Raw genomic sequence first — 27,805 nt, 5'->3', positions numbered from 1 at the left:
CCCCCGATGACTATTCCCCCGGCTATTTCCCCCTTGGCTAGTTCCCCCCGTAACCATTCCCCCCGTGACTATTCCCCCCGGCTCTTTCCCCCCGGCTATTTCCCCCCCGGCTATTTCCCCCCCCGGCTATTCCCCCCCGGCTATTTCCCCCTGGCTATTTCCCCCCGGCTATTTCCCCCCGGCTATTTCCCCCCCGGCTATTTCCCCCCGTCTATTTCCCCCCGGCTATTTCCCCCCGGCTATTTCCCCCGGCTATTTCCCTTCCGACTGTTCCTCCACCGGCTGTTTCCCCATGACTATTTCCCCCTGTGACCATCGTGTTAGGGTGTTAGGGGTTAGGGGTTAGGGGGTTAGGGGTTAGGGATTAGGGATTAGGGGTTAGGGTTTAGGGGTTAGGGGTTAGGGGTTAGGGGTTAGCCGTGGATAATACTCTCGGGGGAAATAGCCGGGGGGAAATAGTCCCGGGGGGGGAATAGTCCCGGGGGGGAATAGTCCCGGGGGGAAATAGCCTGGGGGAATAGTTACGGGGGGGAAAATAGCCGGGGGGGGAAATAGTCAGGGGGGGGGAGTAGCCGGGGGGGAATGGTCACGGGGGGGAATTAGCCGGGGGAAATAGTCAGGGGGGAATAGTCACGGGGGGGAAGTAGCCGGGGGGGAATAGTCACGGCGGGGAAGTAGCCGGGGGGAAATAGCCGGGGGGGAAATCGCCGGGGGGAAAACGCCTGGGGGGATATAGCCTAGAACCGGCCGCCACGGTTTTAGTTTACTCACTACGTACATTAAATATGCGAAACAAACATTTTTGCTCTTTGACTGATATGTTCATGTTGGTTCTATATGCCTAAACACATGGCCTTGGGATACTCTGAAACTCTTAAAAGCCTCTTGGTGCACTTTAAATCAAACTTTTCTCTGAAGCCAATTTTGTCTAAAAAACTTTTTTAATCTTGCTTTAATGGGTCTCTATTTAATGATAAATAGAAAAGCAATGTTACAGAATTATTCGACAGTATTACCACGACTTTAAAAAAGCGCGCATCAAAGCTGATTTCTGTTGTTAAATATTAAAAAATGAGTTAAATAGAAACAGTCTTTTTAAACAGATAAAAAAATGGGACATATTAAGATGCTAATTTTGAATGCTTGCTAAATCAAGTTTGCAAGTGTGAAAATTAAATCAAGTTTCATATATTTATAAAAAAACAAACTGGAATAGTTTCTTTGGTTTGGTTTTTTAGTTTTGTGAAATAAAATGAGATATAAACATAAGGAAAATAGGAAGAGGTCAATATGACTTGTTACTATCGGTATAAAATATTTAAATTTTTTGTTTCTTCTTACCCACATTTTAATTTTGTATGTTCAATAATTTATACCTCAGGAGTAATTGAAACGAATTTTACTTATATATTAACAAGTTAATGTTTGGAAAATGTATTCAAAAATCCGTAATAGGCAAGTGCGAAACCCTAAATCACTTTTTTTCTGTATTTTCTTTGAATTGACTTTAATATATTTTTTAAATTGTTGTTAATTAATAAAAGTATGATATTACCAAGTAGTATCAACAAATAGATAATAGGTTCAAGGCTTTTTGCAGATACCATTGTGGGCCTAGATGCCCTTGGGCAACATTTAACGACAATTGCTCCAACCCAGTGATCACTAATGGGTTGTTCAAGTTATCAGCAACATATAAAATGAAAAAGTCCGGCTCCTCCCAAAAATAATCAACCACAATGTAACCCACTTAGTAACTCGTAAGTCGGCACGAGGTGAATGAAATGGAACACCCTTGTTTAACGAATGTCATTTTTCGGCCACGCGAGGATAAAGTAAGAAGTTACATACATACACATATACGTAATTAATGAACAAAGGGTATAAACCAAAAAATGTTAATATTAGAAATTTTATTAATATATACAACATCAGAAGTTAATAATTAAATTTGTTAATACAGATTTAATTAAGGTTGTTATTATAGATATATATGACTTTTTTTGTTTTAGGCTAGTACAGTAGTGATTAACATCAGTGTGATAAGAAATGAATTGAAGAAGAGATGAGATGCTCCTGATGTTGTAAGGTCTGGATTATTAATTGATGGTGTGGTTGCGACAACACATGTTGACGCAGGTGCGCTGGTTGCCATTCCAGTTACTGGGGTGGTGCAGTTTTGTATTGGTTCAATGTATCGTTGTTTAATTTCTACTGCAGGACGACTAAATGGGACCTGATAGAATAAGTATTGATAAAATATTAAAAATTGTTTAAAATTTATTGCAAGTTTGAAAACAGCAGTTTAAAATGATGTCCAAGCTAAGCAAAATGAAACTGTTAAATATATGCAGTTAAGAAGTTGAAGACAGCCATTTTATACTTCGGTATCAGTAAATATGCTCTCATAATACACAGATATATAAATCGCTTGTGTGGTCAGACAAGTGTTTCATTAACCTGTAGGTGCTGCAAAATTTAATGCCTATATGTGTCATATCATAGCAACACATATGATGTCACCTAATGAAAACAGGCATAACAACAACTTTTTCTCTTTTATAACTTTCAATAACTTAAATACGCGAAAAATTTTGAATAATTTTTCATATGTTTTGATATACTGTAAAATATCGATATTGGTAAATTTAAAAAATATAAAATTAAGAAAAAAGGTCTATACTAAAACTGTTAAAAATAAGTATCTTGCCCAAGGCCAAGTTTGCACATAACAGCACCGGTCATCAAATCCTCTTGACTAGTGCTTGTAGTGAGTCTCTATAGGAGTCGATTAGTGTTAGCTTGCCTTGTATTGCGTAGCACGTCTAGTGAGAAAGGAAGAGAGCGATCAAGGTCGACAGGCGTATTTATATGCACGTGTTACATAGAGATCATATATCACTACATCCCCCTTTTAAAACTTAGTAAGTAAAAGAAATGTAAACAGAATTAGTCACCTTCTATCAAGCATAATACACAATAAACACACGGCAAGGCAATATTAACATTTAAAGATTCATACGATTTGGGGGTACAATTCTCCTTCCACTACGAGTATGATAAAATGGACTGTGATTAGAATTAGATTCAGAAGTGTAACGTATTGTTTCGTTTAGCGTTGAACGGTTTTGGTTTTTGTGTGTGGTTTGCTGTGGCGTTCTTGTGTGTTGTTTCCCAATTTACTTCCATTTTGTGTTTGGCTTTTGTGTTGAATTGATACGTCTCGCGCTTGTTAACCTCTAAGCATGATTGGTCGTCGTGGCGCGAGTGCGCCTTTTTCTTCTGTTTGACTTGCATCAGCCCAAAGATTGCATAAGATCGGCAGTTCTCGTTGTGTATATGGTGTAGAAACGTTGTATTGTGTATTGGATTAACGTGGTTGTAACGTGGTTGTATTCGGTTACGTTGGTCAAAACTTTATAGTGTTTGAGCGTTATCCTTACCGTTCTAATCGTTTTATTATAGTAGTTTTTATATGTTATTAAACTGTTAAGAAATCCTACATCAGTCTGGTCAGTCGCGGTAGGCCGTTAGAGCAGCGTCCCGGACCACACTTTACGTAACAACTTTTGGCAATCCTGCCAGGACGCTGTTACCGCTTGACTGTTGTAGGTATTTCAGCACAGCGAGGACTCCACGACGACTCTTTTTTATATCGCTTTTAGAGTATTTTTAGCGTTTTACGATTTTTATCCTTGATATTATGGCTTTTAATCTTTTTATAACACCACCGTCCTACTCGCCTACCGGAGATATAACGGATTTTTTGGCGTTGTTTAATTCTTACTGTGAGAGCGTGAAAGCCAGTGAAGAGGTTAAGCGTCACCTCTTTATATCGACAATAGACAATGAACTAAAATGGCAAATTCAGGGAAAAGACCCTTGCATTTTCAAGTTGCCCTACAAAACGATCGTGGAAAGAGCTATTGCAGTGATCAACGGCACGCCTCACCGAGAGAAGACGCGCTCCGAGCTGTTTACTCGCCAACAAAAGCGAGACGAAAGCAAGCGCGAGTTTGTCTACGCCCTAAAGCATCTCGGCTCCCGCGCGTACGCGGACGAGGAGGAAACCAGCATGCGTAACGAAGTTCTCTATCTGGCGTTAGTGCATGGCCTGGTCGACAAAGAACTGGCGAATTCAATACCAAAGAAAATAGGGTACTCCCGAGACTTCTGGGATGCAGCGGAGCTTGTAATCAATTCAGAATCCTCATCTCAAGTACTGGAAGTAGCTCCTATTGCGAATGTTCCCAAAAAGGAAAGCGTGACAAAACAAGTAGACACGACGAGGGAGGACTTGATCACCATGAGGTTAGAATTGGAAAACATGAAGCGCATGTTAGCTTCATCTGGAGCATCACGAGTGGGAAACGTACCAACACGACCCACCCCAACTGCTGGTCGCGAATGCTTCAGTTGCGGTCAGTACGGACACATCCGAAGATTTTGCCCAAACTTGCAACCAAGGGTAAGGAACAGGACGATTTCTGATAATGTTGTGAGAAATGGACATTTCAATAACCGAGAACCTTACAGCAGGGTGCATTCGACAGGACGAAATATTCGTGCTGACTCCGCAAGAAATGAGATACGAACCAAAAGAACAGGAAACGAAGAAACGGTGAGCCTATACCGCTTTACAAACGTTATGATCGGGAATATGATGCTTCCCGCTCTCGTAGATACTGGTTCAGCTGTAACTTTATTACATTATGATAAATATATGGATTTGAAACCCCAAAACGGATTGTCTCCACTTCCTCCTAATGTTAAATTCGTTGGTGCGAATGGTAGATCGGTGACTGTACTGGGTAAAACGAAACTAACACTAGTTATCGGCGGTTTGAAAACGTTATCCGAGGTGTACGTTGCGAGAGATATCTCGTACGATTTCATTCTGGGATTGGACTTTTTGCAGCAAAATCATTGCCGTTTGTGTTATAGATCAAACTTGATGTCTACGCCGAAATCCAACGTCCCACTCTTGTCCAAACCTTATATCCCGGAGTGTCATGAAGTATGTGTAACTGAAAAAGTCGAAGTTCCTGCGTTTACAGAGGTAATAGTACGTGCTTTATTCAGTCGACATGGAGTAAATAATGAACTTACACCAGAATTCCCGGCGTTTGTCGAAAGAAACGAGCAGTTTTGCTCTCGGTTCGGTTTATTGACGGCCAACGGTATTACGACAGTTAAAAATAATGAAGTACATGTAAAATTGGCAAATTTTACGAATGATCCTGTGTGTATACCGAATGGAGTGCGGATTGCATCCATTGTTCCCATATCTGCGTATGGTGATGTGTCGGACTGTCCCCCTAGTACTTGTGTAGTACTAGGATGTAACAAAAGAGAAACCGCGTACGAACGAAACGCTCCAAGGCGCAGTGTCGCATCAGTTTCCCGCAAACACCTTAATCAATCTGCTGCAACTAAACATAAGTTGGTGGTCGACGGCGTGAACCTCAGTGACAAACTTAATGAACAACAGAGGAAAGCCGTAGAACGCATGTTGCACGACCATACCAATGCTTTTTCTGTTTCGAGCACAGATTTAGGTCAGACGAACTGGGTAAAACACAACATCGACACGGGAGACGCAAGACCGATAAGGCAGCCCCCAAGAAGAACCTCACACCACACGCGACAGCAGATCGAGGATATAATTTTGGAAATGAGAAGTCAGAACTTGATAAAACCTTCAACTTCTCCGTGGTCAAGTCCAATTGTTTTGGTGAGGAAAAAGTCGGGTGAGCCACGTTTTTGCATTGATTACCGCCAGCTAAATGAGGTAACTAAGAAAAACAGTTACCCTATACCACGCGTCGATGACAGCTTGGACGAAATGGCCGGATCCACTTTCTTTTCAACGCTGGACTTAAAATCTGGCTATTGGCAAATACCAATGGATGCAGATTCAACAGAGAAAACCGCGTTTGCTAGTCACGCGGGACTGTTTGAATTTACCGTAATGCCAATGGGCCTTTCTAATTCCGCAGCCACATTTCAAAATCTTATGCGAATAGTATTAACAGGTATGGAATGGAAGGGAGTGTTGGCCTATCTGGACGATATCGTTGTGTATGGACGCAATTTCGATGAACACTTACAACGATTAGATGAAGTGCTGAACCGAATCGAAGATGCGGGACTCACTCTGAAACCATCGAAGTGCAACCTGTTCGAAGAAAAGGTTCGATTTCTTGGACACATTGTCTCTAAAGATGGCATAGCCTGTGATCCGGACAAGATTGTAGCTGTAGCTTCGTGGCCGGTACCCAGATCGGTGAAACAGGTACGTCAGTTTGTTGGTTTGACTTCGTATTATCGGAAGTTTGTAAAGGATTATGCAAAAACTGCCGCACCGTTGCATAAGCTTACAGAGAAAGGACGCAAGTTCGAATGGACAGACGAATGTCAACAGTCATTTTCCGCTCTAAAAGATATGCTGGTTGTAGCCCCTATACTGCAATACCCTAACTTTTCTCGTTCTTTCATAGTAGACACAGATGCTTCTGACCACGCCCTGGGATGCGTGCTTGGACAAGTCATTGACGGGAAAGAACATGTGGTGGCATATGGTAGCAGGACACTCACGAAAGCAGAACGACATTACTCTACCACGCGAAAGGAGTTACTCGCAGTAATCTTTGCAACAAAACTATTTAAATGCTATCTTTTAGGCCGGAAGTTTACACTACGAACAGATCACGCATCTCTCCGATGGCTATGGAAATCTCGGGAAATCTACGCGCAATGTGCCCGTTGGGTAGAATACTTGGCCCAATTCAACTTCGAGATTGTACATCGCCCAGGAGTCAAACACAAGAACGCTGATTCGTTGAGTCGACGAGACGAGGACGACAACTGTCCGTACAACGTCAAGGAGGAAAAGATATCAAGCAACAAAAATGAAATTCGCAAGGTATGTGGAATTGATTTACTTACTTCATGGGGCTGCCCTTTGACCGAATTACGCGAAGCCCAGCGTAGCGATGAATGTCTGGCCCCGGTTTTTAGCTGGCTAGAACGTGGAGTCAGACCCAAATACTGTAAAGTTAAAAAACTACCCTCAGAATCTCGTCATTATTGGACCCTGTTTCAGAAATTAAGACTCGAAAACGATGTTATATACGTAAGAGGCGATGTCAGTACCATACCCGGCTGTGTAACAGATAAAATTGTAGTACCACAGGAATTACGTCCGAAAATCTTGTTTTCCCTTCACGATGTAGCACACGGTGGGGCACATCTGGGAATGACAAAGACTCTGGGAAAGATTTCGGAACGATTTTATTGGCCACAGTGGCGAGAGTATGTTCAAACCTATTGTCGGCAGTGTAAAACCTGTGGACTGAACAAAAGACCGACCAAAAATTTAACCGCACCTTTAGTACCATCACAGGAAACAAGAGCGTTGCAGCGGATCGAGATTGACGTCCTTGGCCCCCTCCCAATGACATCACTAGGGTTCCAATACATACTCGTCGCCTGTGATGTGTTCACCAAGTATGTACGAGCCTGGCCAATGCGTCGACAGACAGCGAAGGAGACAGCAAGCCTGTTGTACCATCGATGGTTCACCGTACATGGAGTGCCAGAAACTATACACTCGGATCGAGGTACAAATTTTGAGAGTAAATTGTTTCAGGAGTTCGTTCAACTCATGGGGAGTAATAAAACTCGCAGCACGGCTTATCATCCGGCATGCAATGGTGGAGTTGAGCGTAATAATAAAACAATAACTGCCATGATCCGAAACTACGTTCAAAAGGACGAGAAGGGCTGGGACAATGCATTGTCAGCCGTGGTAGCCGCTTACAATTCAAGTAAGCATGAGAGCACTGGCGTCGCACCTCATTTTCTGTTGACAGGTCGAACACTTCGTCTCCCAGCAGACTTGATGAATCCGACACTAAACCACACAGCCGGAGAAAATTTAGAAGAGTTACAGGCACAACTATTATTGGCAGAAGAAGTAGTTCGCGAGAAATTAGAACAGCAACGGGAACGAATGAAGAATCAATACGACAAAAAGAAACACGGAGTCGAAATGAATCTCGGTGACGTAGTTTTGTTAACTAACCCAGCGGTGCCGGTTGGAAAATGCAAAAAATTTCATCTTCCATACAAAGGCCCCTTTCAGATTATCAAACGTCATGGCCCAGTCAACTACGTTATACAAGATAGCGACGGCAAACAACAAACGGTACACTACAACAGGCTTAAGCCCACAACGGTTCCTTGGCAAAGTTGGGCAAACAGAAATGGAAACAGTTGCGACGAGACGCAACCATCACCGCGACCACAACCGTCATTACCCTACTGGGGCCATGTATTAAGTCACACGGCGGAACCCTCGACGACCGATGTGCGCGACGATGAGCGCGACGATGAGCGCGACGATGAGCGCGAAGATGAGCGCGACGATGAGCGCGACGACGAGCGCGACGACGAGCACGATGACGAGCACGATGACGAGCACGATGACGAGCACGATGACGAGCACGATGACGAGCACGATGATGAGCACGATGAGCACAATGACAATGTAGACGCCAGGGGAGCTAGCCTTGGTACCGATGGGATCTGTTCCGAAGGCACGGCTGGTGCGCGGCCGGTGCGCGTAAAACACAGATCAACACGCTACCCGGATGATGTTTTTTATTTATAATTTTTTGTTGTTGTTGTTGTATTGTTAAAAATCCTCCAGGAGTAGGATCATTATGAGTGGGGGAGTGTAACGTATTGTTTCGTTTAGCGTTGAACGGTTTTGGTTTTTGTGTGTGGTTTGCTGTGGCGTTCTTGTGTGTTGTTTCCCAATTTACTTCCATTTTGTGTTTGGCTTTTGTGTTGAATTGATACGTCTCGCGCTTGTTAACCTCTAAGCATGATTGGTCGTCGTGGCGCGAGTGCGCCTTTTTCTTCTGTTTGACTTGCATCAGCCCAAAGATTGCATAAGATCGGCAGTTCTCGTTGTGTATATGGTGTAGAAACGTTGTATTGTGTATTGGATTAACGTGGTTGTAACGTGGTTGTATTCGGTTACGTTGGTCAAAACTTTATAGTGTTTGAGCGTTATCCTTACCGTTCTAATCGTTTTATTATAGTAGTTTTTATATGTTATTAAACTGTTAAGAAATCCTACATCAGTCTGGTCAGTCGCGGTAGGCCGTTAGAGCAGCGTCCCGGACCACACTTTACGTAACAGAAGTAATAGGATTAGAATTTGGCGGTGGAATTGGTTGAAGAAACCTACGATTTCTACGAAGCGAACCCCTTTCCGTATGAACAACATATGAACGACTATTGTGCGCTCGTTCAACCACACCCTCGCGTCGAGTGGGTTCCCTTTTATCATGTCCATTTATCCAGACATATGTCTCCGGTGACAATTTCGGCAATGTCCGAGTTCGATGTCGATCATCGTAGTTTCGTCGTTGTCTCTCCTTTATGCGATTTTCTCGTTCGCGAAAATCTTTTAGGTATGGCCATCTCGGTCGAAGTGATGTTGGCCACACTGGTAGAGGTGTTCGAAGAGATCTGCCCATGAGCAATTCCGCTGGAGAATATCCCGACTCCAGTGACGTATTTCTATAAGCCAACAAGGCTAAGTATGGATCGTTCGACTTTTTCAAGAGTTCTTTTACTGTCCTCACTGCCCGCTCAGCTTGCCCATTACTTTGAGGATAACGTGGGCTGCTCGTCGTATGCTTAAACCCGTACTCTGTAGCGAAAGCTTTAAATTCATACGAAGCGTACTGTGGTCCATTGTCGGAGACGAATTCGACAGGCACCCCGTATCTAGCAAAAACAGATTTTAAGCTTTGAATTACATTACCAGAGGTGGTTCCCCTGTCTAGCAGAGCAATCTCGATGAATCGAGAAAAATAGTCGATAACCAACAAGTACGTCTTGTTTTGCCAATAGAATAAATCGGAAGCCACTTTCAGCCACGGACCATCCGGCAATATGCTCTTCATCATCGGTTCAGAATTGATAAATCTATAATGAGTACAAACGTAACAGTTAGAAACGAGGGCCTCGATATCCCTATTTAGTCCTGGCCACCAAACCGACGATTTTGCCCGGTTTCGGCACTTGGTTATTCCTTGGTGCCCATGGTGAATTCTATCTAAAATCTCTTTACGTAAGGCTTGAGGAATTACTATTCGACATCCGTTTAACAAGCACCCGTTTTCGACCGTTAGATCTGAACAGACAGTTTTGAATGCTTGCATGCGATAATCTAGTTTTGCGTTTTCCGGCCATGAAGATTTAATATACTTAATTACGGTTTGCAACATTTCGTCTCTCTCCGTCTGCTGCTTGATTTCTTCCAAACGTTGATCCGTCACCGGAAAGGATCTACAAACTTCTTGTACATAACTGCTAAGTACAGAACATAAATTTTCATCATCGTTTGTAGTTGTTTCTGGAGACCTAGATAGTGCATCTGCTGTGCTCAATAATTTACCTGGAACATATTTAATTTTATATGTAAACCACATTAGCCTCATTCGCATCCGTTGTATTCTTGGGGACAGTTCGTTTATACATTTTTTTTCCCAACAACGCGACTAAGGGTCGGTGGTCTGTCTCAATTTCAAATTCGAGACCGATTAAATAGTCTTTGAATTTTTCGCAAGCCCAGGTAGTTGCAAGCGCTTCTTTTTCAATTTGCGCATATTTTTGTTCAGTGGTATTTAACGCTCTAGAAGCAAATGCAATTGGTTTGTTAAATCCATTTACCTTTTGTAGCAAAACGGCTCCAAGTCCATAAGAGGATGAGTCAGCGGAAATTGTGGTCTCTCGCTTTGGATCGTAATGTGCTAAAACTGGCAATTTGCACAAGTTCTCCTTAATCTTCAAAAACGCGTCCTGTTGCTCCTTCTCCCACGTCCATAGGTTACATTTCTGTAGTAACTTACGTATCGGTGCGGTCATGCCTGAAAATCCTGGAATAAATTTCGCTAGTTGATTTGCCATTCCGAGAAATCTTCGTACGCCCGACACATCCGTAGGTCTCTTCATTTCTTCAATGGCCGATATTCTCCTCGGGTCTGCGTGCACCCCCGATGCATCCACTATGTGGCCTAGAAATTTAATTGAGTTTTTAGAGAATTCACACTTATCATTTAATGTCACTCCTGCTTTGTTAAGTCTTTCAAGAACTTCGTTTAATGTTTGATCGTGCTTCGCTTGATCACTACCTATGATCAAAACATCATCCATTTTGCAAAGTACATTTGGTATTCCTTCTAGTATCTGCGACATCCTTCTTTGAAAATGTTCTGGAGCTGAACAGATGCCAAACGGCAACCTATTGAAGCAAAATCGCCCCCATGGTGTTATAAAGGTTGTTAATGGTTTGCTTTCATTTGCTAGAGGGATTTGCCAAAAACCCGAATTGGCGTCAAGCTTGGTAAATACTTTAGCCGAGGAAAGTTTAGCCAGTGTTTCATCTACTGTCGGCAACATTAGGCGTTCTCTACATACGCCCTCGTTCAAAGACGTGAAGTCAACGCAAATTCTCACCTTTCCATTTGGCTTCGGGACTACGACCATTCCTGAACACCAGTCCGTCGGTTGCGTGATCCTCGTGATGACCCCGGATGCTTCCATGTGTTGTAGTTCTATTTGCACTCGTTTTAATAGCGGATGGGCTATCCTTCTTGGCGTAGACAAACAAAATGGTTTTGCGTTATCTTTTAATTTAATGTTATAAGCCTCACCAAAATTGCCTAACCCGCTGAATAACTTGGGAAACCGTCTTCGGTATAGGTTTACTTCTAGCTCGCAAATCTTTGCCAGCGCCTTTAAGTTTTTAATTGCCTTCCACCCAAGTAATGCTTGCGATAGTCCAGGGATCACATGTATTTCTTCTTTACAAACTCTCTTACCGATTCTTAATTTAGCGACGAACATTCCATCGTGTGCTAACGATTCGTCTTTTGGTCCAGAAATTGCCAAAGCGGAACGTTCTAGTGGCGTCTTAAATAGTTCGTAAATGTCTTTTCCGATAACCGTAACATCCGCTCCCGTATCGATTTTAAATTCCACTGGTATCTCGTTTACGTGCACGATTATGAAACGTTCGTCCGTACCTGACGTAGAAATTGAGCCCAGAAAAGCAGTTTCGGTTTCTATAACCATATTGTGCACTCGGTGTGTTTTACACCTTGATTTAAAATGTCCTCTAGTGCCACACGCGTAACATGTCGCATTGCTCGCGGGGCAGAATTTCCTCGGATGCGCGTTTCTCCCGCACCATTCGCAACGAGCTGCCACTCTGGGACGTTGATTAGAACGCTGATTAAAAAACGGTTGCGGTGCACGGCGGTTTTCCACTTTAAAACCCCCGCCTCTATTTGTACGCACCAAGTCGAGCGAGGAGCTATGCTGTTCTTTGAGCATCGGTTGTTGCTTTTTAACGACGTCCGTATTTCTAATCACGCTTATGGCTCTTTCCAACGTGAGGTCCGCCATTAATTGCAGCCTTTCTGATAGTGATCGGTCACCAATCCCTACAACTAACCGATCGCGAATCATTTCTTCCCGTAATTGACCATAGTTACAGCTAGAAGCTAACGTGTACAAAGACGTAATAAAGTCATCCACCGATTCTCCCGTATATTGATAACGTCGGTTAAACAATGACCTTTCATAAATTACGTTACGCCGGACATTAAAATAATTATCAAATCGTCCCTTAATTTCTGTGTAATTTCCCGCTTGTTGCTCGGTTAAATGAAATGAACTTAAAATGTCATCACCTTTAGATCCAAGTAGGTACATGAGAGTGTTAACCTGCTTGGATGCGCTCGCTTCTACCAACCCTGAAGCTTCCTTATACCTTTCAAACCTTCTTATCCACGATTTCCATTCTTGTGGTCTTTGAAAATTAAAGGATTCTGGCGGCGAGATCTGAAATGCCATTCTGACACCATGTAGTGAGTCTCTATAGGAGTCGATTAGTGTTAGCTTGCCTTGTATTGCGTAGCACGTCTAGTGAGAAAGGAAGAGAGCGATCAAGGTCGACAGGCGTATTTATATGCACGTGTTACATAGAGATCATATATCACTACAGTGCTATAGGGCCGGACAATGATATAAGAAACAATGTTACTTACTCCGACCGCGAATGATCCATTGTACAAACAAATTTGATGTCTTCTAATAACACGTAGAGCTTCACTCATGTTTTCAGCTCTTGCTTGATCCCAGGGCAACTGGAAACAATAAACATTTATAATAAAAATAACTTTAGCGACAAAACAACAGTTAAAACACCCTTACAGTTAAAAACACATTTACATTTAATTGGAAGAAAATATTTATGGTCGCTACACTTGGCAGACAAACCAGCCATTTATGTTTAAATATTTTAAAGTTAAACTTCTAATAGAAACCAAAGTGTGCGTAAAGACACAATCCGCAGTGGGGAAAGTCAGCATTAAACAGGATTGACCATAACCAACTTAAATTTTAAGTTGGCAATGGGATTGACCTAAAGATTGGGTCATGATAGGAAAACAAAGCCCCCCCCAAAAAAATTCCAAATTAATTAAAACAAATCTTCTGTGTTTAAGCACAAAATAAATGTTGTGCATTTTTAGGAAATTAATTTTGTGTACCGACTTTTCAATGTTCCATTCAGGTGTAATTTTAAGGAAATATGCCAACATATTACCTCACGTCATCTAATTTAAAATAAATCATACACTATTTGTTAACAGTTTGTCTGTTAAAATGGATTTAAGGTATGTGTAAAATATATTTAAGCAACAATAACAAGATTTGTCCAGTGCCCGGCATATGTGTTCGTGGGCGAGACACTTAACGGCAATTGCTCCAACCTAGTGGTCACTAATGGGGTGTCCTAGTTATCAGCCATACATAAAAAAAAAAAAATCTAAAAAAATAATCACCCACAAAGTAACATACATGGTAACTCGTAAGCTGGCACGAGGTGTTAAACCCGTGTGATTACGACTGTCGTTTTCCGGCCACGCAGAGATAAAGTAAGTTACATTCATTCATTATTATACTTCATACAACTTACACTGTTTATGTAGGTCTGAACACTTGTGCCGTTCAGCTCTGCAGATGTGATTATGTAATCATTTAAAGTATAACCCTGAAATCTCAGACCCGGAGACCTAAGATTTAAAAAAGAATTAATATTTGAGAAATTGTATTCATGTGAAAACTTTTCAAATTAAATTTTTAAAAAGTTAAAAACACTGAAATACTTTCCTGCAACTAATTAGTGATTTTTAATAAACCAAAACAAACAATTTAAAACAGACTGCCTAAGCAGGAAGTCACTGCCATGTATCGAAGTGATATTGTACGTTATTACAACCCAAGGACCACTGGGTTGAAGCAATGGCCGTTACCTGTGTTGACCCAAATGACATACACCCGCAACAGTGGTAACATTCATCCATGAACATATAACTATAGGCTAAAAGCCGATAACTGAGCCGAGGAACCTGTCGAACCATTTTAACTTAGCATACCTGTAAGTTTCGATGCCAAAGTAAGTTATAAGAGGATGAATTGCTGGAAAAGTAAGGCAGCTTGAGACTTGAATCTTGGGATAGTAGGACAAGAATGCGAGACACATTTCTTCTTTTGTTCCAAACCCACCCTTATTATATTGTAGAAATAAAATAAAAAGTCAGCAAAGTTTATAGCAACCAGCCTTTTTAGTGTTGTCATTTTTTCTTAAATTTAATGGTTAAAATAACTTTGGCAAAATGAATAAGTTACACTAATTCACCTTAAGTTGGTAGGACAATAAAAGTCATTATAACACATGTGGCCCTATTTTATACACTTCATATACGCTCACAAGTTACAATGCCACTTTGGGGATTATTGTTTCTTAAGATCTTTTAATTTCTTCCATGTGGAACTGACTATTTGGACAACCTATAGTGGATTACTGGGTTGCTTTTGTTGCTTGGCTATTGACATACAAGCCTGGGACCAACAGGCCTACAAACTCACAAAAGTGAAGTTGCTTCGCACACCAGAAGATTTATAATCACACACAAGTTGAAGTGTATCTTCAGGTTTAATTATAACTTCAGTTGAAAGTTGTCTTGTTTCTTGATAATTAAAGTCGTAATTGTTTTCTCTTGAGAGATATGGAAGTTCAGTTCCATTCCTGTAATAGCAATAACAATAATGGTTATTACAAATATTAATTAGAATAACTTTATTTGGGGAAGATTTCATAATATATTAAATAAAAAGACAGGATATAGTGACAATACAATGGTTGTTAAAATGCGCTTACACTTAAAAACGTATTCACATTTAAATGGAAGAAAATGAGCATGGTCGCTACACCTAGCAGACATACAAGCTATTTATGTTTAATTATTATCCAGTTAGTCTTCTAGAAACAAAGTTGTTCATTAAGACTAATTGTTTGATTTTTAATACATAGGCATACTTGGGGTGTTTTTACAAAATTGTTTTTATCAAATTATATAATGCGTATGTTACATATTAAAGTAAGGGCTTTTGGTGTAAAAGAATAGACAGGACATAGCAAACTTTAACACCATCGTTAAGCTAAAATTCATTTGAATCTTTTTAAAACTAAACTGGATATAAAACATTTAGATTTATATCACATCCATATTCTAACCTGATGTGTTTTAGTTCAATCTTTTTACCAAGTAAGTGAGTGTGCAACATAACAGAGAAAAGTTTTATCTCACTTGTACCAGCTCTTTGCATGACCTTAATTGGAGGAAATTAAAAGTTAAATTTATCCATAAAAGTTCTTGCTTTGATTCATATTTTTTTAATTCATTTTTAAGAAATCTGTAATTGTGCATTTGTTCTAAAGTTAAAATAATATAAAGTGAATTTTGTTACATACGCTTTATGTTCATCATTAAAATAACTTACACCCTAGTGAATGAGATGGAACTTAAAACAAGCAGTCTTTAATATGTTGTACCCTGTATCTTTGGTTGCGGGTGTGACTATGATTACAAACCTCTGTTAAACAGTCCGAAGTACATTCACCATACTGAAGATAAGAGTCCGCATTTGGTGGAATAAGTTGAGTAACCGGTGAAACCAAATGTCCAACATCCAGAACCCCCGCATCATATTGACGGACTTGCGATGTGTGGTATATACGCAAACCAGATGAATCAATAATACCTAACATGGATTGTAATGATAGCTTTGGTTACACATGTTTTTTTTACAGTTTTAAATAAGGGTTGCTAATTATACACAGAATTTACCAGTTCACCCACAGCCAATGGTACAGTAGAGTTTTTGCCTACAATGCAATCCCCCATAACTACCATTCATTCAAAGGGATATACTTTTAAATGAAAGTTTGTCTATAGATAGAGAAGCTCAAATGTGATCGGAAGGATTACCAAAGTTCGATCGGAAGGATTACCAAATGTGATCGGAAGGATTTGTCGGAAGGATTGTGATCGGAATCGAAGGATCGGAAGGATTGTGATCGGAAGGATTACCAATGTGATGTGATTGTGATCGGAAGGATTTGTCGGAAGGATTGTGATCGGGATGTCGGAAGGATTGTGATCGGAATCGAAGGATCGGAAGGATTGTGATCGGAAGGATTACCAAAGTTTTAAAGAATAAAACAGGCAAAAAAATTGGAAATGTTCACATTTGAATATTTTATCAACGCACCAATTTTGACTTTTCCTTTGTGAGCATTATGCCCCTTTAAAGGTTACCTAGTTAAAACTTTTTGTATTTCTGCACAATCAAGTAGCATGATTACTACTCAATACAGAAACAGTTAGTTTTAAATAACTTGCACAAAGCTATACACCCATACAGTAATAGCAGCAGCCAGCTTTAAATTTGGTATTCTTTGGTTAAGAAGCAAGTACAGTAATCAGTGGGTTGGCTAAACATAATAATGCAAAACTAAACCATGATACATTGTGCTAAAGTTGGATTATCATAATGTGTTTCCATGACAACATACTTTGGTGAATCAGCTTCACCAAGAGGGAACCCAACATGTTGTGGATAGTGTCGTAACCTAATTACAAGTTTCAATAATATAGGCTTTATTGGACTGCATCTGCAAACGCACACAACGTTAAATACACAAAGCGCACAATATATACAACGTAATTCTAAGGTACTACATCCATACTTAACACAACAACCTTCGCATACTATTACTATAATACAGTGAACCCAGCAGCACGATAAGTCTAACACAAGGAAAGAAGGACACGCGGCGGCAAGGCAACCTCGGGCAACAAAGCTTAGAGCGCGTAAGGCGCGATAAGTCTAGAGTGAACAGACACGATAAACAGTTTACAACATTCTTCCCACCCAATATAATTTTTGACGGGAGGAGAAAAGTTAGGTTACATAATCGCCATATCGAACAGGCGGCCTTCTTGCTCTGACTGGTCTCAGACTTCGGGTTTCAGGAACAGCCTCGTTCAGTTCCGTCAGAGGGCCGGGGTCGCGCACTCCTTCGGTAGTTGCTTCTTCGGTTGTTGCTACTTTGTCAGTTTCGTCCATAGCTCTCTCGCCTTCGCTCGCGGGTGGGACAAACGAATTAGACTCGGTCACAGCACCCGGCAATGCGCAAGGAGCCAGATCTCCAGTCGACACTGTGGATTCCCTGCCATCCTGATGACGTATGTACGCGAAGCTAGGGTTCGCTTCAAGGAGTTCAACTTCGTCGCAAAGTGGATCGCCTTTGCTTCTTACGAATCTACGAAGCAAAACTGAACCCGGGTTAACAAGCCAACTGGGCAATGTCTTACCGTGCATAGACTTTCGAGGAAATTTGAAAAACCTCTCATGTGGTGTGGTATTCGTTGCAGTACAGAGCAAGGACCTTATTGAATGGAGGGCGTCAGGTAGCACCTCTTCCCAGAAGTTTTCCGGCAGTTGGCGACTCTTGAGCATAAGTTTAATAGTTCGCCATATCGTCTGGTTCCAACGCTCGCACTGTGAGTTGCCTGTTGGGTGATACGGTGAGGTCCGGCTTGTTGAGATACCCCGCGAGGTAAGATATTCTTTCAGTTCCATTGACATAAAAGATGCTCCCCGATCACTGTGGACGTAACCTGGAAGTCCAAACAAACAAAATAAGTTGGTTAAACACAATATCACCGTTCTGGTTGTCATATCTCGACAAGCAAAGGCAAATGGAAAACGACTGTATTCGTCAACCACAACTAAGATATATTTATTATTCCCTCTTACGGGACCTTTAAAATCGATACTGATGCGTTCCCATGGACGAGTAGACTTAATAAGAGTTTCATTCTCCTTTTTGTAGAACCGGGGTTTCAATTCAGCGCATGTACGGCATCTGGCGCATGTCCTTTTTACATCTTTTACCGAAAAGGGTAAATTTTTGCTTCGGACGAAATGAGAAAGCCTAGCGATACCAGGGTGGCCAAGCGTTTCGTGAATTTGGTCAAGATGCGGAGCGTGTGCTGATCCACAGATCCTAGAAAAAGTATCTGGAGCGACATTTTGTACTCCCGGTTTGTGTTTGATTTGGTAGCTAAACGTACCAAGTTCGGTTCGCCACAATTGAATCTTCGCGTTTTTTATTTTTCCTTTTCGCTTTGGGTCCAACATGAAAGCTACTGATCTTTGGTCTGTTATTAAGGTAAAAGTTCGCCCATGCAAGTAGTAGGACCATTTTCGTACAGCTTCGATAATCGAAGCTGCTTCTTTTTCAACTGTGGGGTAGCGACATTCGCTTGGAGAAAGTGTTCGAGACATGAAGGCAACTGGTCGTCCCCCCTGACTCAGAATCGCCCCGATTGCAAAGTCGGAAGCATCGCACTCGACTGTAAACGGTTGGTCATCATCGATACAACGTAGACTAGCGCTGATCAGACCTTCTCGTAATAAATCAAAGGCGATGACAGCATCTTTGCTGAGTGGAAAACTCACAACTCGTGTAAGAGGCAGAATTTTCTTTGAAAAATTTGGAATCCACCGAGCGTAGTAAGCAAACATGCCAGCGCTTCTTTTAAGTTCACGTTGATTCTGTGGATAGGGAAGTTTTAGCAACGGACGTAATCGTTCGGGATCGGGTTTGATCACTCCGTAGGACACCCTATACCCAAGGATATCTATTTCAGAGACGGAGAAGATTGATTTACTTTCATTAAAAGTAAAATTTTCTGTTCGGGCTGCATCCATTAGAGCCGTAAGGTTGTGATTGTGATCTTCTTGGTTAATCCCCGTCACCGTTATATTGTCGAGGTAAACGAACGTATTTTTTAACTTGTACTTTTCTATAATGTTGTCCATTATTCGCTGAAAAGCAGACACACCGTTGGTGACACCAAAAGGGAGACGACAGTACTGATAGAGTTTTCCTTCTGCTTCAAACGCTGTGAATGGTCGATCCTCTATCGCAAGAGGTACTTGGTAGTACGCGGACTTCAGATCCAACGTGCTGTATACTTTAGATTGTGATATCTTGTTTACCAGATCATCAATTCTTGGCAGCGGATAGGCGTCCAGTGATGTGAAACGGTTAATCGTCTGGGAGTAGTCTATAACCATTCTCTTTTTATGACGCTCATCCTTCGTAACCAGAACTTGCGCCCGCCACGGAGACTCAGATACCTCAATGATTCCTTCTTTCAGCAGTTTTTCGATTTCTGATTTTATGAAGATTCTATCCTCTTCCTTGAACCTGCGAGAGCGAGTTGCGACTGGTTTGAAGTGTTCATCAATCAGCTTAAAAATTCTTGGTGGATTTACCTTGGAAGCCGCAACGCTGCAAGTTTCTTGATGTATCTGTGGGCCCTTTACTACAATTGGTTTTCTTTTTCCATTCGTTTGAAAAATAACCTTTGCGTGCAGCGCCATGAAATCCTGTCCAAGAATGACCTCGGTACACAGAGATTCCATTACTCCTAATGAAAAGCAAGGATATTTCTCCTCAGAAAAGTTGATGTTGGCGGTTACTGACCCTTTTATCTTGGCCTCGAGGTGTGTTGAGGCCATCGCTATTACGCTAGGGTGGCCTTGAGGTCGCAATCCAAGTTTTGTGGCAAAAACAGAATCTATATAACTATTAGAAGACCCGGAATCGATTAACGTATTTGCTGGTGTTCCATTGATTTTAGTTATTATGATAGCATGTTTCAGTGAATGATTTACGACTGAAGTAAGTGAAGATAAAAAAGGCCTGGATTGTATGGTTGCCAAGGCGAAAGACGTTGATTTTTTCTTTGATCTGCAAATTGCTGCGAAATGGCCGATCTTGCCACACGAATGACACACGGCTTCCCTAGCTGGACACATCGATCGAGGGTGCCGGGGGCCGTTGCAGAAGAAGCATTTATCTCTAGATTGTGTCGTTGCAGTTACTGAGGTTTGTCGATTAGCGCCGTATAATGGTTCGGCGGCGTCTTGTCTCATGTTTTTGACTTCGTTCTGTGCTGCGGCCACAAACGTTTGATTTGGATAGTGGTGAGACTGAACTTGAGCATGATCCAATGATGATGCTTGATCATACGCCTTTTGCAGCGTAAGGTCATCATTTTCGAGGAGACGAAGTCGGATATTTGAGGAACATAGCCCATTTATAAAAGCATCACGAATCATTTCTTCCTGGTATTGCAATGCAGTGACGTTTTCAAATTTGCAGTCTTTTGACAACGTTCTTAGCGCTTGCAAGAACTCAGCAAGTGTTTCTCCCGGTTGCTGATGTCGGGTGGCGAGAAGATGACGAGCAAAAACGGCATTTTTTTGTTTAACGTACGCTTTTTCTAGAATCCTTAACGCGTCTTCATAACTTGCGGCATCTTCAACGTAGGCGTACACAGATGGCGCGAGAAAATTGATCAGCAAACCGAATTTGTCCACTGCTGGCCTTGCTGTTTCACTGGCGTTTGCCTCAACTGCCGTTAAGAAAGATTTAAATGTCCTTAACCAGTGTTTAAATGTCTGTGCACCGTCCTGTGCATTTGGATCTACTTCTAGTTTTCCTGGTCGTAGAAGTCTGTCCATTGTATTACATGCAGTCCAATAAATTGTCGTAACCTAATTACAAGTTTCAATAATATAGGCTTTATTGGACTGCATCTGCAAACGCACACAACGTTAAATACACAAAGCGCACAATATATACAACGTAATTCTAAGGTTCTACATCCATACTTAACACAACAACCTTCGCATACTATTACTATAATACAGTGAACCCAGCAGCACGATAAGTCTAACACAAGGAAAGAAGGACACGCGGCGGCAAGGCAACCTCGGGCAACAAAGCTTAGAGCGCGTAAGGCGCGATAAGTCTAGAGTGAACAGACACGATAAACAGTTTACAACAGATAGTAGAACGTCTAAAAAATTATATTGTTTCAGATGATTCAATTTATTAATTTTGGCAACTCGTGCCAATACAGAAGCATGTGGCAACACTGGAATAAAAAATGTTATAAAACAAAAAAAAACATAATATAAAAAGAAATTCCTCAAACTCTGTTAAATATATGCTGTCTATAAACCAATCACCTATTCAAGTATTTGCAAAAGATGATTTAAAAAATATTCCAGTGTTTATATGCAGTAGTATAACTCACCCCACCCCCAATTGCCCACGCATGTATTACAGACTGACATTTAGAGAAATCTGGTGGCATATTTGCTGTGTTGCATTCTGCACTTGTGCCAACAGATCCAAGGTCCTGTGAATTAGATTGAAGATAAAAAATAAGATCTAAGAAAAAAAGATCAACATCGCAATATTTTCAACTTTTGATAAAAGTTTTTTCTTCAACTAAAAAAATTAGGCTGAAAAGTGTTGTTGTCAAGTTGCAAGTGTATATACTTAGAACAAAGGTCTGTGTCAAGTAAGTATAGTAAAAAGTAACCATAAATAGGTAGATAGTAACAAATAAACATTATTCTAAAACCAGAACAATGAATGAGGTTTTTGTAAGGTTGACTAATTTTATTAAAACTAAACAGTTATACTTATATAAATAACTTTTTTTGTTAATATTTAATTTTCCTGTCAATCAATATTAAATCAGATTTTTAGGGGATATTATTTTGAATGTATGGCTGACAACTTAAACAACTCATTAGTAACTACTGAGTTGGAACAGTTGCGGCTAAAGGGGCATACCAACGAAAAATCAAAATTTGTGTATTGATAGATATGCTCATATGTGATCTAAAGCTACCATCAAAGTTTGAAAATACAAAACAGCTTTTGAAAAAATGAGTTTGAAAACCGTAAATTCGACCGCTGCAGTAAAAAAAAAATTGGCCGTTGTGCAATGCATGGGATTTCCCATTAGAAAAAAATTCACTCAACTTTGATCGTTTCTAGTTTCTAAAATACTAAAGAAAATTCAAATTTTATTTCTGATTTGGTATAATGAATGCTTCTTCTTCAAAACTATATAAAAAAATTGTAAAACATAGACTTTATTATGTTTTAATTTTCGATTGAACATAGCTACATAATGTGCTGACTCAGCACTTTTTTCCTTATTAGTTAATTTTTAGCCCTTTTTTTATATTAATATGTTCATTATGTCTCACTAGTACCTACTGTACCATTTTTTTTATAAAAAAGTCAGTTTTTCGTGTTTAACATTCGGTTTGAAAATATGCTGAATCAGCATAATCTGGTATGTACCTACGTTCAATCGAAAAATTAAACATAATAAAGTCTATGTTTACAATTTTTTTATATATTCTTTAAGAAGAAGCATTCATTATACCAAATCAGAAATAAAATTTGAATTTTTATTAGTATTTTAGAAACTAGAAACGATCAAAGTTGAGTGAATTTTTTTCTTATGAGAAATCCCATGCATTGTCGAAACAGCCGATTTTTTTTACTCTAGCAGATTTTTTTCACGCGAATTTTTTAGAAGCCGTATCATTTTGACAAACTTTGATGGTACGTTTAGGTTACATTTGAGCGTATCTTTCCATATAAAAAAAAATTTTTTTCGTTTTAAGTGACCTGCGCAAGGGCACATATGCCTTCAATGGTAGCAGGGCCGTGCCTTGACCCTAACATCTGGGTTAGAGGCATGCATGCTAACTAACTGCGTCACATGGACAATAAAACATAAACTTAGTTAATATTTACAGTTATATCTCCAATGCATTGATAGAGTAGAATGTGATGAACATTTTGTTCATTTCCAGCTTCAACCACAGGAGCTATCTGTAATAGATGATCATCGCATTATATTTATTAGATAATGTTTTTGTTAATTTACCTCATTTAAAATATTAAAATTTTTGGTTTGAAGGTAAAACTTATTATTATAGTAAAAATTTCATATAATTCTAAATTTGATTCACAAATACCTTGTATTTGTAAATATAAAAAATAACTTGTAATGTCCTAAATGGGACAATAATATGTTTAAATCTAATTATGCAACAATAAAAAAAGCACTTTACTTATGAATTTACTGCAGCCTTGAACAAAAAAGCAACTGAACTTTTTAATTTAAATAGTCTTATTTTAAATACCCATTTTACCTCAACTATGTGTTGTTTTGATGAGAATGTTGGAAACTTCATCAATTTACAATTGTAATAAGTATCTCTGGATGGGATTTCTGTTCGATTGTTTAAGAATTCAAAGCTTGAACGAATTTCACCAGCAGGGTATTGGAAGTTGAGGATACCAATTGTTTCAAGGAGTAAAATACTCTTTGCACCTAAATGTAAATTTTAATTTTGCTTTAACCTAATTTTGTCGCCAACATCTTAAATCGAATCAACTGCGCATAAACATTCATAAATCGCCCACAGAAAAACATACATGGTAACTCATAAGCGGTATGATATGTGTGAAACAGAACACCTGTGTTATAACAATTGCCCCTGTCTGCCATTTAAAATAAATTAAAATTTGTTCATTGTTATATCACAAACCAACCTCTATTAGCACCATGATAATTTGCAACTACTATATCATCTCCTGTTGGATCCGTTGTTCCATAGGCGTATATCAATCGTATAGTATCAGCCTGGGCAAATGTAATAACAGAAGTTTTACATAACATACCAATTACCAATGACAAATAAACAATTCAGACAGCACATTTAAAAATAGTGTGCTACAGTGTTATTAACTACAGATACATTTAAATGTAAAAATTACACAAATTCCAAACACTGATATCTCAATACCCACAGTAATTGGTCTGTCGTTGCTTTCACATGCGAGGATTTGTCTTCTAAACTTGATAACCGTCGGGTAATACTAATTTACGGGAATACGGAAATACGGGAACGACGGGAATTGCAATCTAATTTACGGGAATACGGAAATACGGAAAAGACGGGAAAAACTGCAAACTAATTTACGGGAACACGGGAACTTACGGGAATGTGTTTTAAGCTTGTTTTAAGCCTACACCAATTACGGGAATGTGTTTTATGCTTGTTTTAGGTATTTACCAGTTACGGGAAGGTTACGGGAATGTGTTTTAAGCATATTACAGTTACGGGAAAATTTTGGGTAGTACTAATAATTAGTTTCTTTTCTGTATACTTCCAACTCCCACAAAACAATTCAGGGCCCAGCAATGTCTTTTTGATTGCATTTTACATATTCGATCCTCATTGGGGCCGTCTGTACTGGTAAATGTTTTTTTTGAAAAAGGCATAAAAACATTCCCGTAACCTTCCCGTAACTGGCAAATACCTAAAACAAGCATAAAACACATTCCCGTAATTTTCCCGTAACTGGTGTAGGCTTGAAACAAGCATAAAACACATTCCCATAACCTTCCCGTAACTGGTAAATACCTAAAACAAGCATAAAACACATTCCCGTAAGTTTCCCGTAACTGTAATATGCTTAAAACACATTCCCGTAACCTTCCCGTAACCGGTGTAGGCTTAAAACAAGCCTAAAACACATTCCCGTAATTTTCCCATAACTGGTGTAGGCTTGAAACAAGCATAAAACACATTCCCGTAAGTTTCCCGTAACTGTAATATGCTTAAAACACATTCCCGTAACCTTCCCGTAACTGGTAAATACCTAAAACAAGCATAAAACACATTCCCGTAATTGGTGTAGGCTTAAAACAAGCTTAAAACACATTCCCGTAAGTTCCCGTGTTCCCGTAAATTAGTTTGCAGTTTTTCCCGTCTTTTCCGTATTTCCGTATTCCCGTAAATTAGATTGCAATTCCCGTCGTTCCCGTATTTCCGTATTCCCGTAAATTAGTATTACCCATAACCGTCCACCCATCGCATTCTGTCCCATACAAAAGTTCAATGTTTTGTTCAGGATCTTTTGGAGGAAACGTATTACCTACTCCGTATCTATCCTGCAACAAATCCAAAGTTGACGACGCAGAAAGATCAAACTTTATTACTTTATTAAAGTTTATTGAACTTACGGTAACAACAGCGATTCCGTTTTTCACCCAACCAACAACCATATCGGCTCCGGTCATTGCACCGTTAGGGGAAATCCCCATGCCGATCCAACCAACAGTGTTACCATGAATCTGTGTAAAAAATATGCGAGTGAAATTTTTAATGATTTTATAAAGGTAATTTAAATTAGTACGAGTAATTTAAAAGAGTACGATTTATTCGTGTTTCATCAAAAGCGCTAAATAAAAGATGTATGGTAGGGTGGGGGAAGATGGGACACCTTATCATTCTATTTTCTGGTCACAATTGGTAGTAAACAAAGAAAATTTAAATAATTATTAAACCGTATCCTCACAACTTCCATGGACCGTTGTTTAATTGTTTAAAACACAATCAGGATATTAAGATATTATGTACTAAAGGTGTCCCATCTTTCCCCACCCTACTGTATCTTTTAAACCTTAATTAATGGATTGTACCAGAGTCGATATAAAAATTGGCAAGAGTCAAAGTTGAGTAGGATTTATGTAGCCTGTACTACAAAAAGCTTCTTTTAGATAGTAGTATATTCTATTCAATTTACCAACACTTTTCTGAAACAGGATGGACATAAACATACTTTTCTTATTAATTGTAAAATGACTTGGAAAATATGCTGTGCAAAATACAAACGGATCATTTGCCTAAGTTGATTAAAAACTGCGAACTTGTCTTTGGTTTACAAAATAAAACAATACTAACAGATTCAAGTATAACAATGAAGCGTTTTGAATGTTTATATCATTACTGGTAATTATCGGCACAACATGATGTCTGACGTAATCAGCCATAGCGACACCAACAGTACAGTTGGTAGAAATATACCTTAAAATGATGTTAAATGTATTGTTTTGTTCCGGAACGTGTTTTCAGCCCTTCCGTGTTCAATAGACCGGGTAATGTATTTCTTTTGCCCTACTGTACATGCGCAGTAGCGCCTGGTACAAATATATCATTCGGAACGAATATATCACGACATCGGCTCCGTTGAACATCAGTGGTTAGCGCGTCTGCTTTTAACCCTACTACCATTGTAGTGTTTCCTTGGCCAAGATTTTACTAACAAAGTAACATATATACGTGGTCTTGTAAGTAGGATTCAGGTGTATTTAACAGAGCGTCCGTGGTATAACGACTGTAGTTTTCTCGCCACGCCAGGATAAAGCAGGCTATATTTATATATCATTCAGATTAAAAATAAACTAAAATACTGTTAATTGATTTAGCATTCTGCTTACCTCAAACGTTATGTCCGTCTGGTTAAACTTCCAATACACTTTGAGTTTCGCGGCTTGATTAAGGACAGCAAAATGTTCATAATTATCGGTTGGACTCACGTCGGATAAACACAAGTTTATTAAATTTAACCCAAGAAAAATAATTATAAAAGAATTCATTTTTACGGTTGCCGATAACTTATCGATAACAGCAATATTGAAAACCTATTTATTTCCAGTAAATGAAGACATAGATTTAATATTAATAAACGTTTACGATTGTGACAATGAGAAAAAGTAATTATGCTTTAACTTTCGTAAGAGCAAAACGACCTTAACTGAAAAAAAGGATTTAGAAAAAAGATACTTTATTTATATTCTTTAAAACTACAAAGGCATTTAACTCACACTCATCGTACCCTTTATATTATAGACGAATTTTCGAAGACTAACGCTTACAGTTCTGAGCAGGCATTGATCAAACGAGTTCCACCCACAACAAATTTCTTTCACTCTGTTCTTTTTGTTTGTCGCATACAGCGCGTGATTCTTGACGTATTTCTTACGTGCAGGCATGCTCAGAAGTCATGGTTCGGAGATCATGTGATCACTCACGCGAGGTTAGAACTTGGCCAAAACACCGAGTTAGGTTTTACTTAATGTTGTTATCCCAGCATATGTGACCTCGGGCAAGAAACTCAGCTATAACTTTACGTTCGCAAAACCTTGTATTAAGCAGACACGATGGTTATACTATCGTTTCATCTTCACAAGAGATAATTAATATTATCTATTTACATTATATTTACCAATTTAAGATTAACCTATTCTATTATTGGCTTCATTCTATTGTGTTGTATTTCTTAATGGGTCACATATACTAAAACAAACACAAATAAGAAAAAAACACATACAGTGGAATGGAGTAAGACGGAAACCTTAAGCACATGCAGGGCCGTTGTCGCGGAAATCTGGTTCCCAAGAAATCTGGTTCCCATCGGCTACTGCGCATGCGCAGACACAATGCATTTTAATCAGAAATCTAAAAATCTGGTTCCCAGAAGTTAACTTGAATACACGTAGACATGTTTTTAGATAGTTTATTCTATTTAATGTAAAAATGAAGGTTTGTCGCCCTTATTTGT

General features: G+C 39.6%; 2 protein-coding genes across 4 annotated transcripts; one reads left to right on the top strand and one right to left on the bottom strand.

Annotated features, from left to right (window-relative positions):
- Nucleotides 1–1,898: 1,898 nt before the first annotated feature.
- On the bottom strand, nt 1,899–27,089 carry LOC149730923 (DBH-like monooxygenase protein 1 homolog). Its single transcript, XM_089885339.1, has 16 exons — nt 26,682–27,089; nt 25,425–25,535; nt 25,267–25,352; nt 24,206–24,266; nt 23,948–24,038; nt 23,545–23,726; nt 23,144–23,221; nt 21,608–21,719; nt 16,962–17,057; nt 16,025–16,194; nt 15,668–15,762; nt 15,019–15,178; nt 14,526–14,656; nt 14,066–14,162; nt 13,134–13,232; nt 1,899–2,236 (listed from the first exon to the last, which is right to left on the bottom strand). Exons 1-16 carry the CDS (start codon nt 26,838–26,840, stop codon nt 2,009–2,011), a joined length of 1,956 nt encoding a protein of 651 aa, XP_089741465.1. The 5' UTR covers nt 26,841–27,089; the 3' UTR covers nt 1,899–2,008.
- LOC149730924 (uncharacterized) lies at nt 3,086–5,059 on the top strand. 3 transcript variants are annotated; one of them, XM_089885337.1, is made up of 3 exons: nt 3,086–4,468; nt 4,540–4,621; nt 4,945–5,008. In XM_089885337.1, the coding sequence occupies exons 1-2, from the start codon at nt 3,704–3,706 to the stop codon at nt 4,570–4,572; spliced, it is 798 nt and encodes a 265-aa protein (XP_089741463.1). In that variant the 5' UTR covers nt 3,086–3,703; the 3' UTR covers nt 4,573–4,621; nt 4,945–5,008. The 3 variants fall into 3 exon arrangements, with proteins under 3 accessions (XP_089741463.1, XP_089741462.1, XP_089741461.1); XM_089885336.1 differs by having other exon boundaries at nt 4,537–4,621; XM_089885335.1 differs by having other exon boundaries at nt 3,086–4,621; nt 4,945–5,059.
- Nucleotides 27,090–27,805: the final 716 nt, after the last annotated feature.

The sequence above is a fragment of the Ciona robusta genome, chromosome 9, assembly GCF_009617815.1.
Source record: "Ciona robusta chromosome 9, ASM961781v2".
NCBI lineage: Eukaryota > Metazoa > Chordata > Ascidiacea > Phlebobranchia > Cionidae > Ciona > Ciona robusta.
Note: the sequence above shows the minus strand (reverse complement) of the source record. Positions and strands in the feature narration are given on the sequence as shown.

Coding starts and splice junctions, on each gene's coding strand:
- LOC149730924 (XM_089885335.1), top strand. CDS start 3,704: ATGGCTTTTAATCTTTTTATAACACCACCGTCCTACTCGCCTACCGGA. Junction 4,622..4,944: donor GAACAGGAAACGAAGAAACG/GTGAGCCTATAC, acceptor TTTGTGTTATAG/ATCAAACTTGATGTCTACGC.
- LOC149730923 (XM_089885339.1), bottom strand. CDS start 26,840: ATGAATTCTTTTATAATTATTTTTCTTGGGTTAAATTTAATAAACTTG. Junction 16,195..16,961: donor TAATCCAACTTTAGCACAAT/GTATCATGGTTT, acceptor AATCCATGTTAG/GTATTATTGATTCATCTGGT. Junction 15,763..16,024: donor CTTCGGACTGTTTAACAGAG/GTTTGTAATCAT, acceptor CCTCCAATTAAG/GTCATGCAAAGAGCTGGTAC.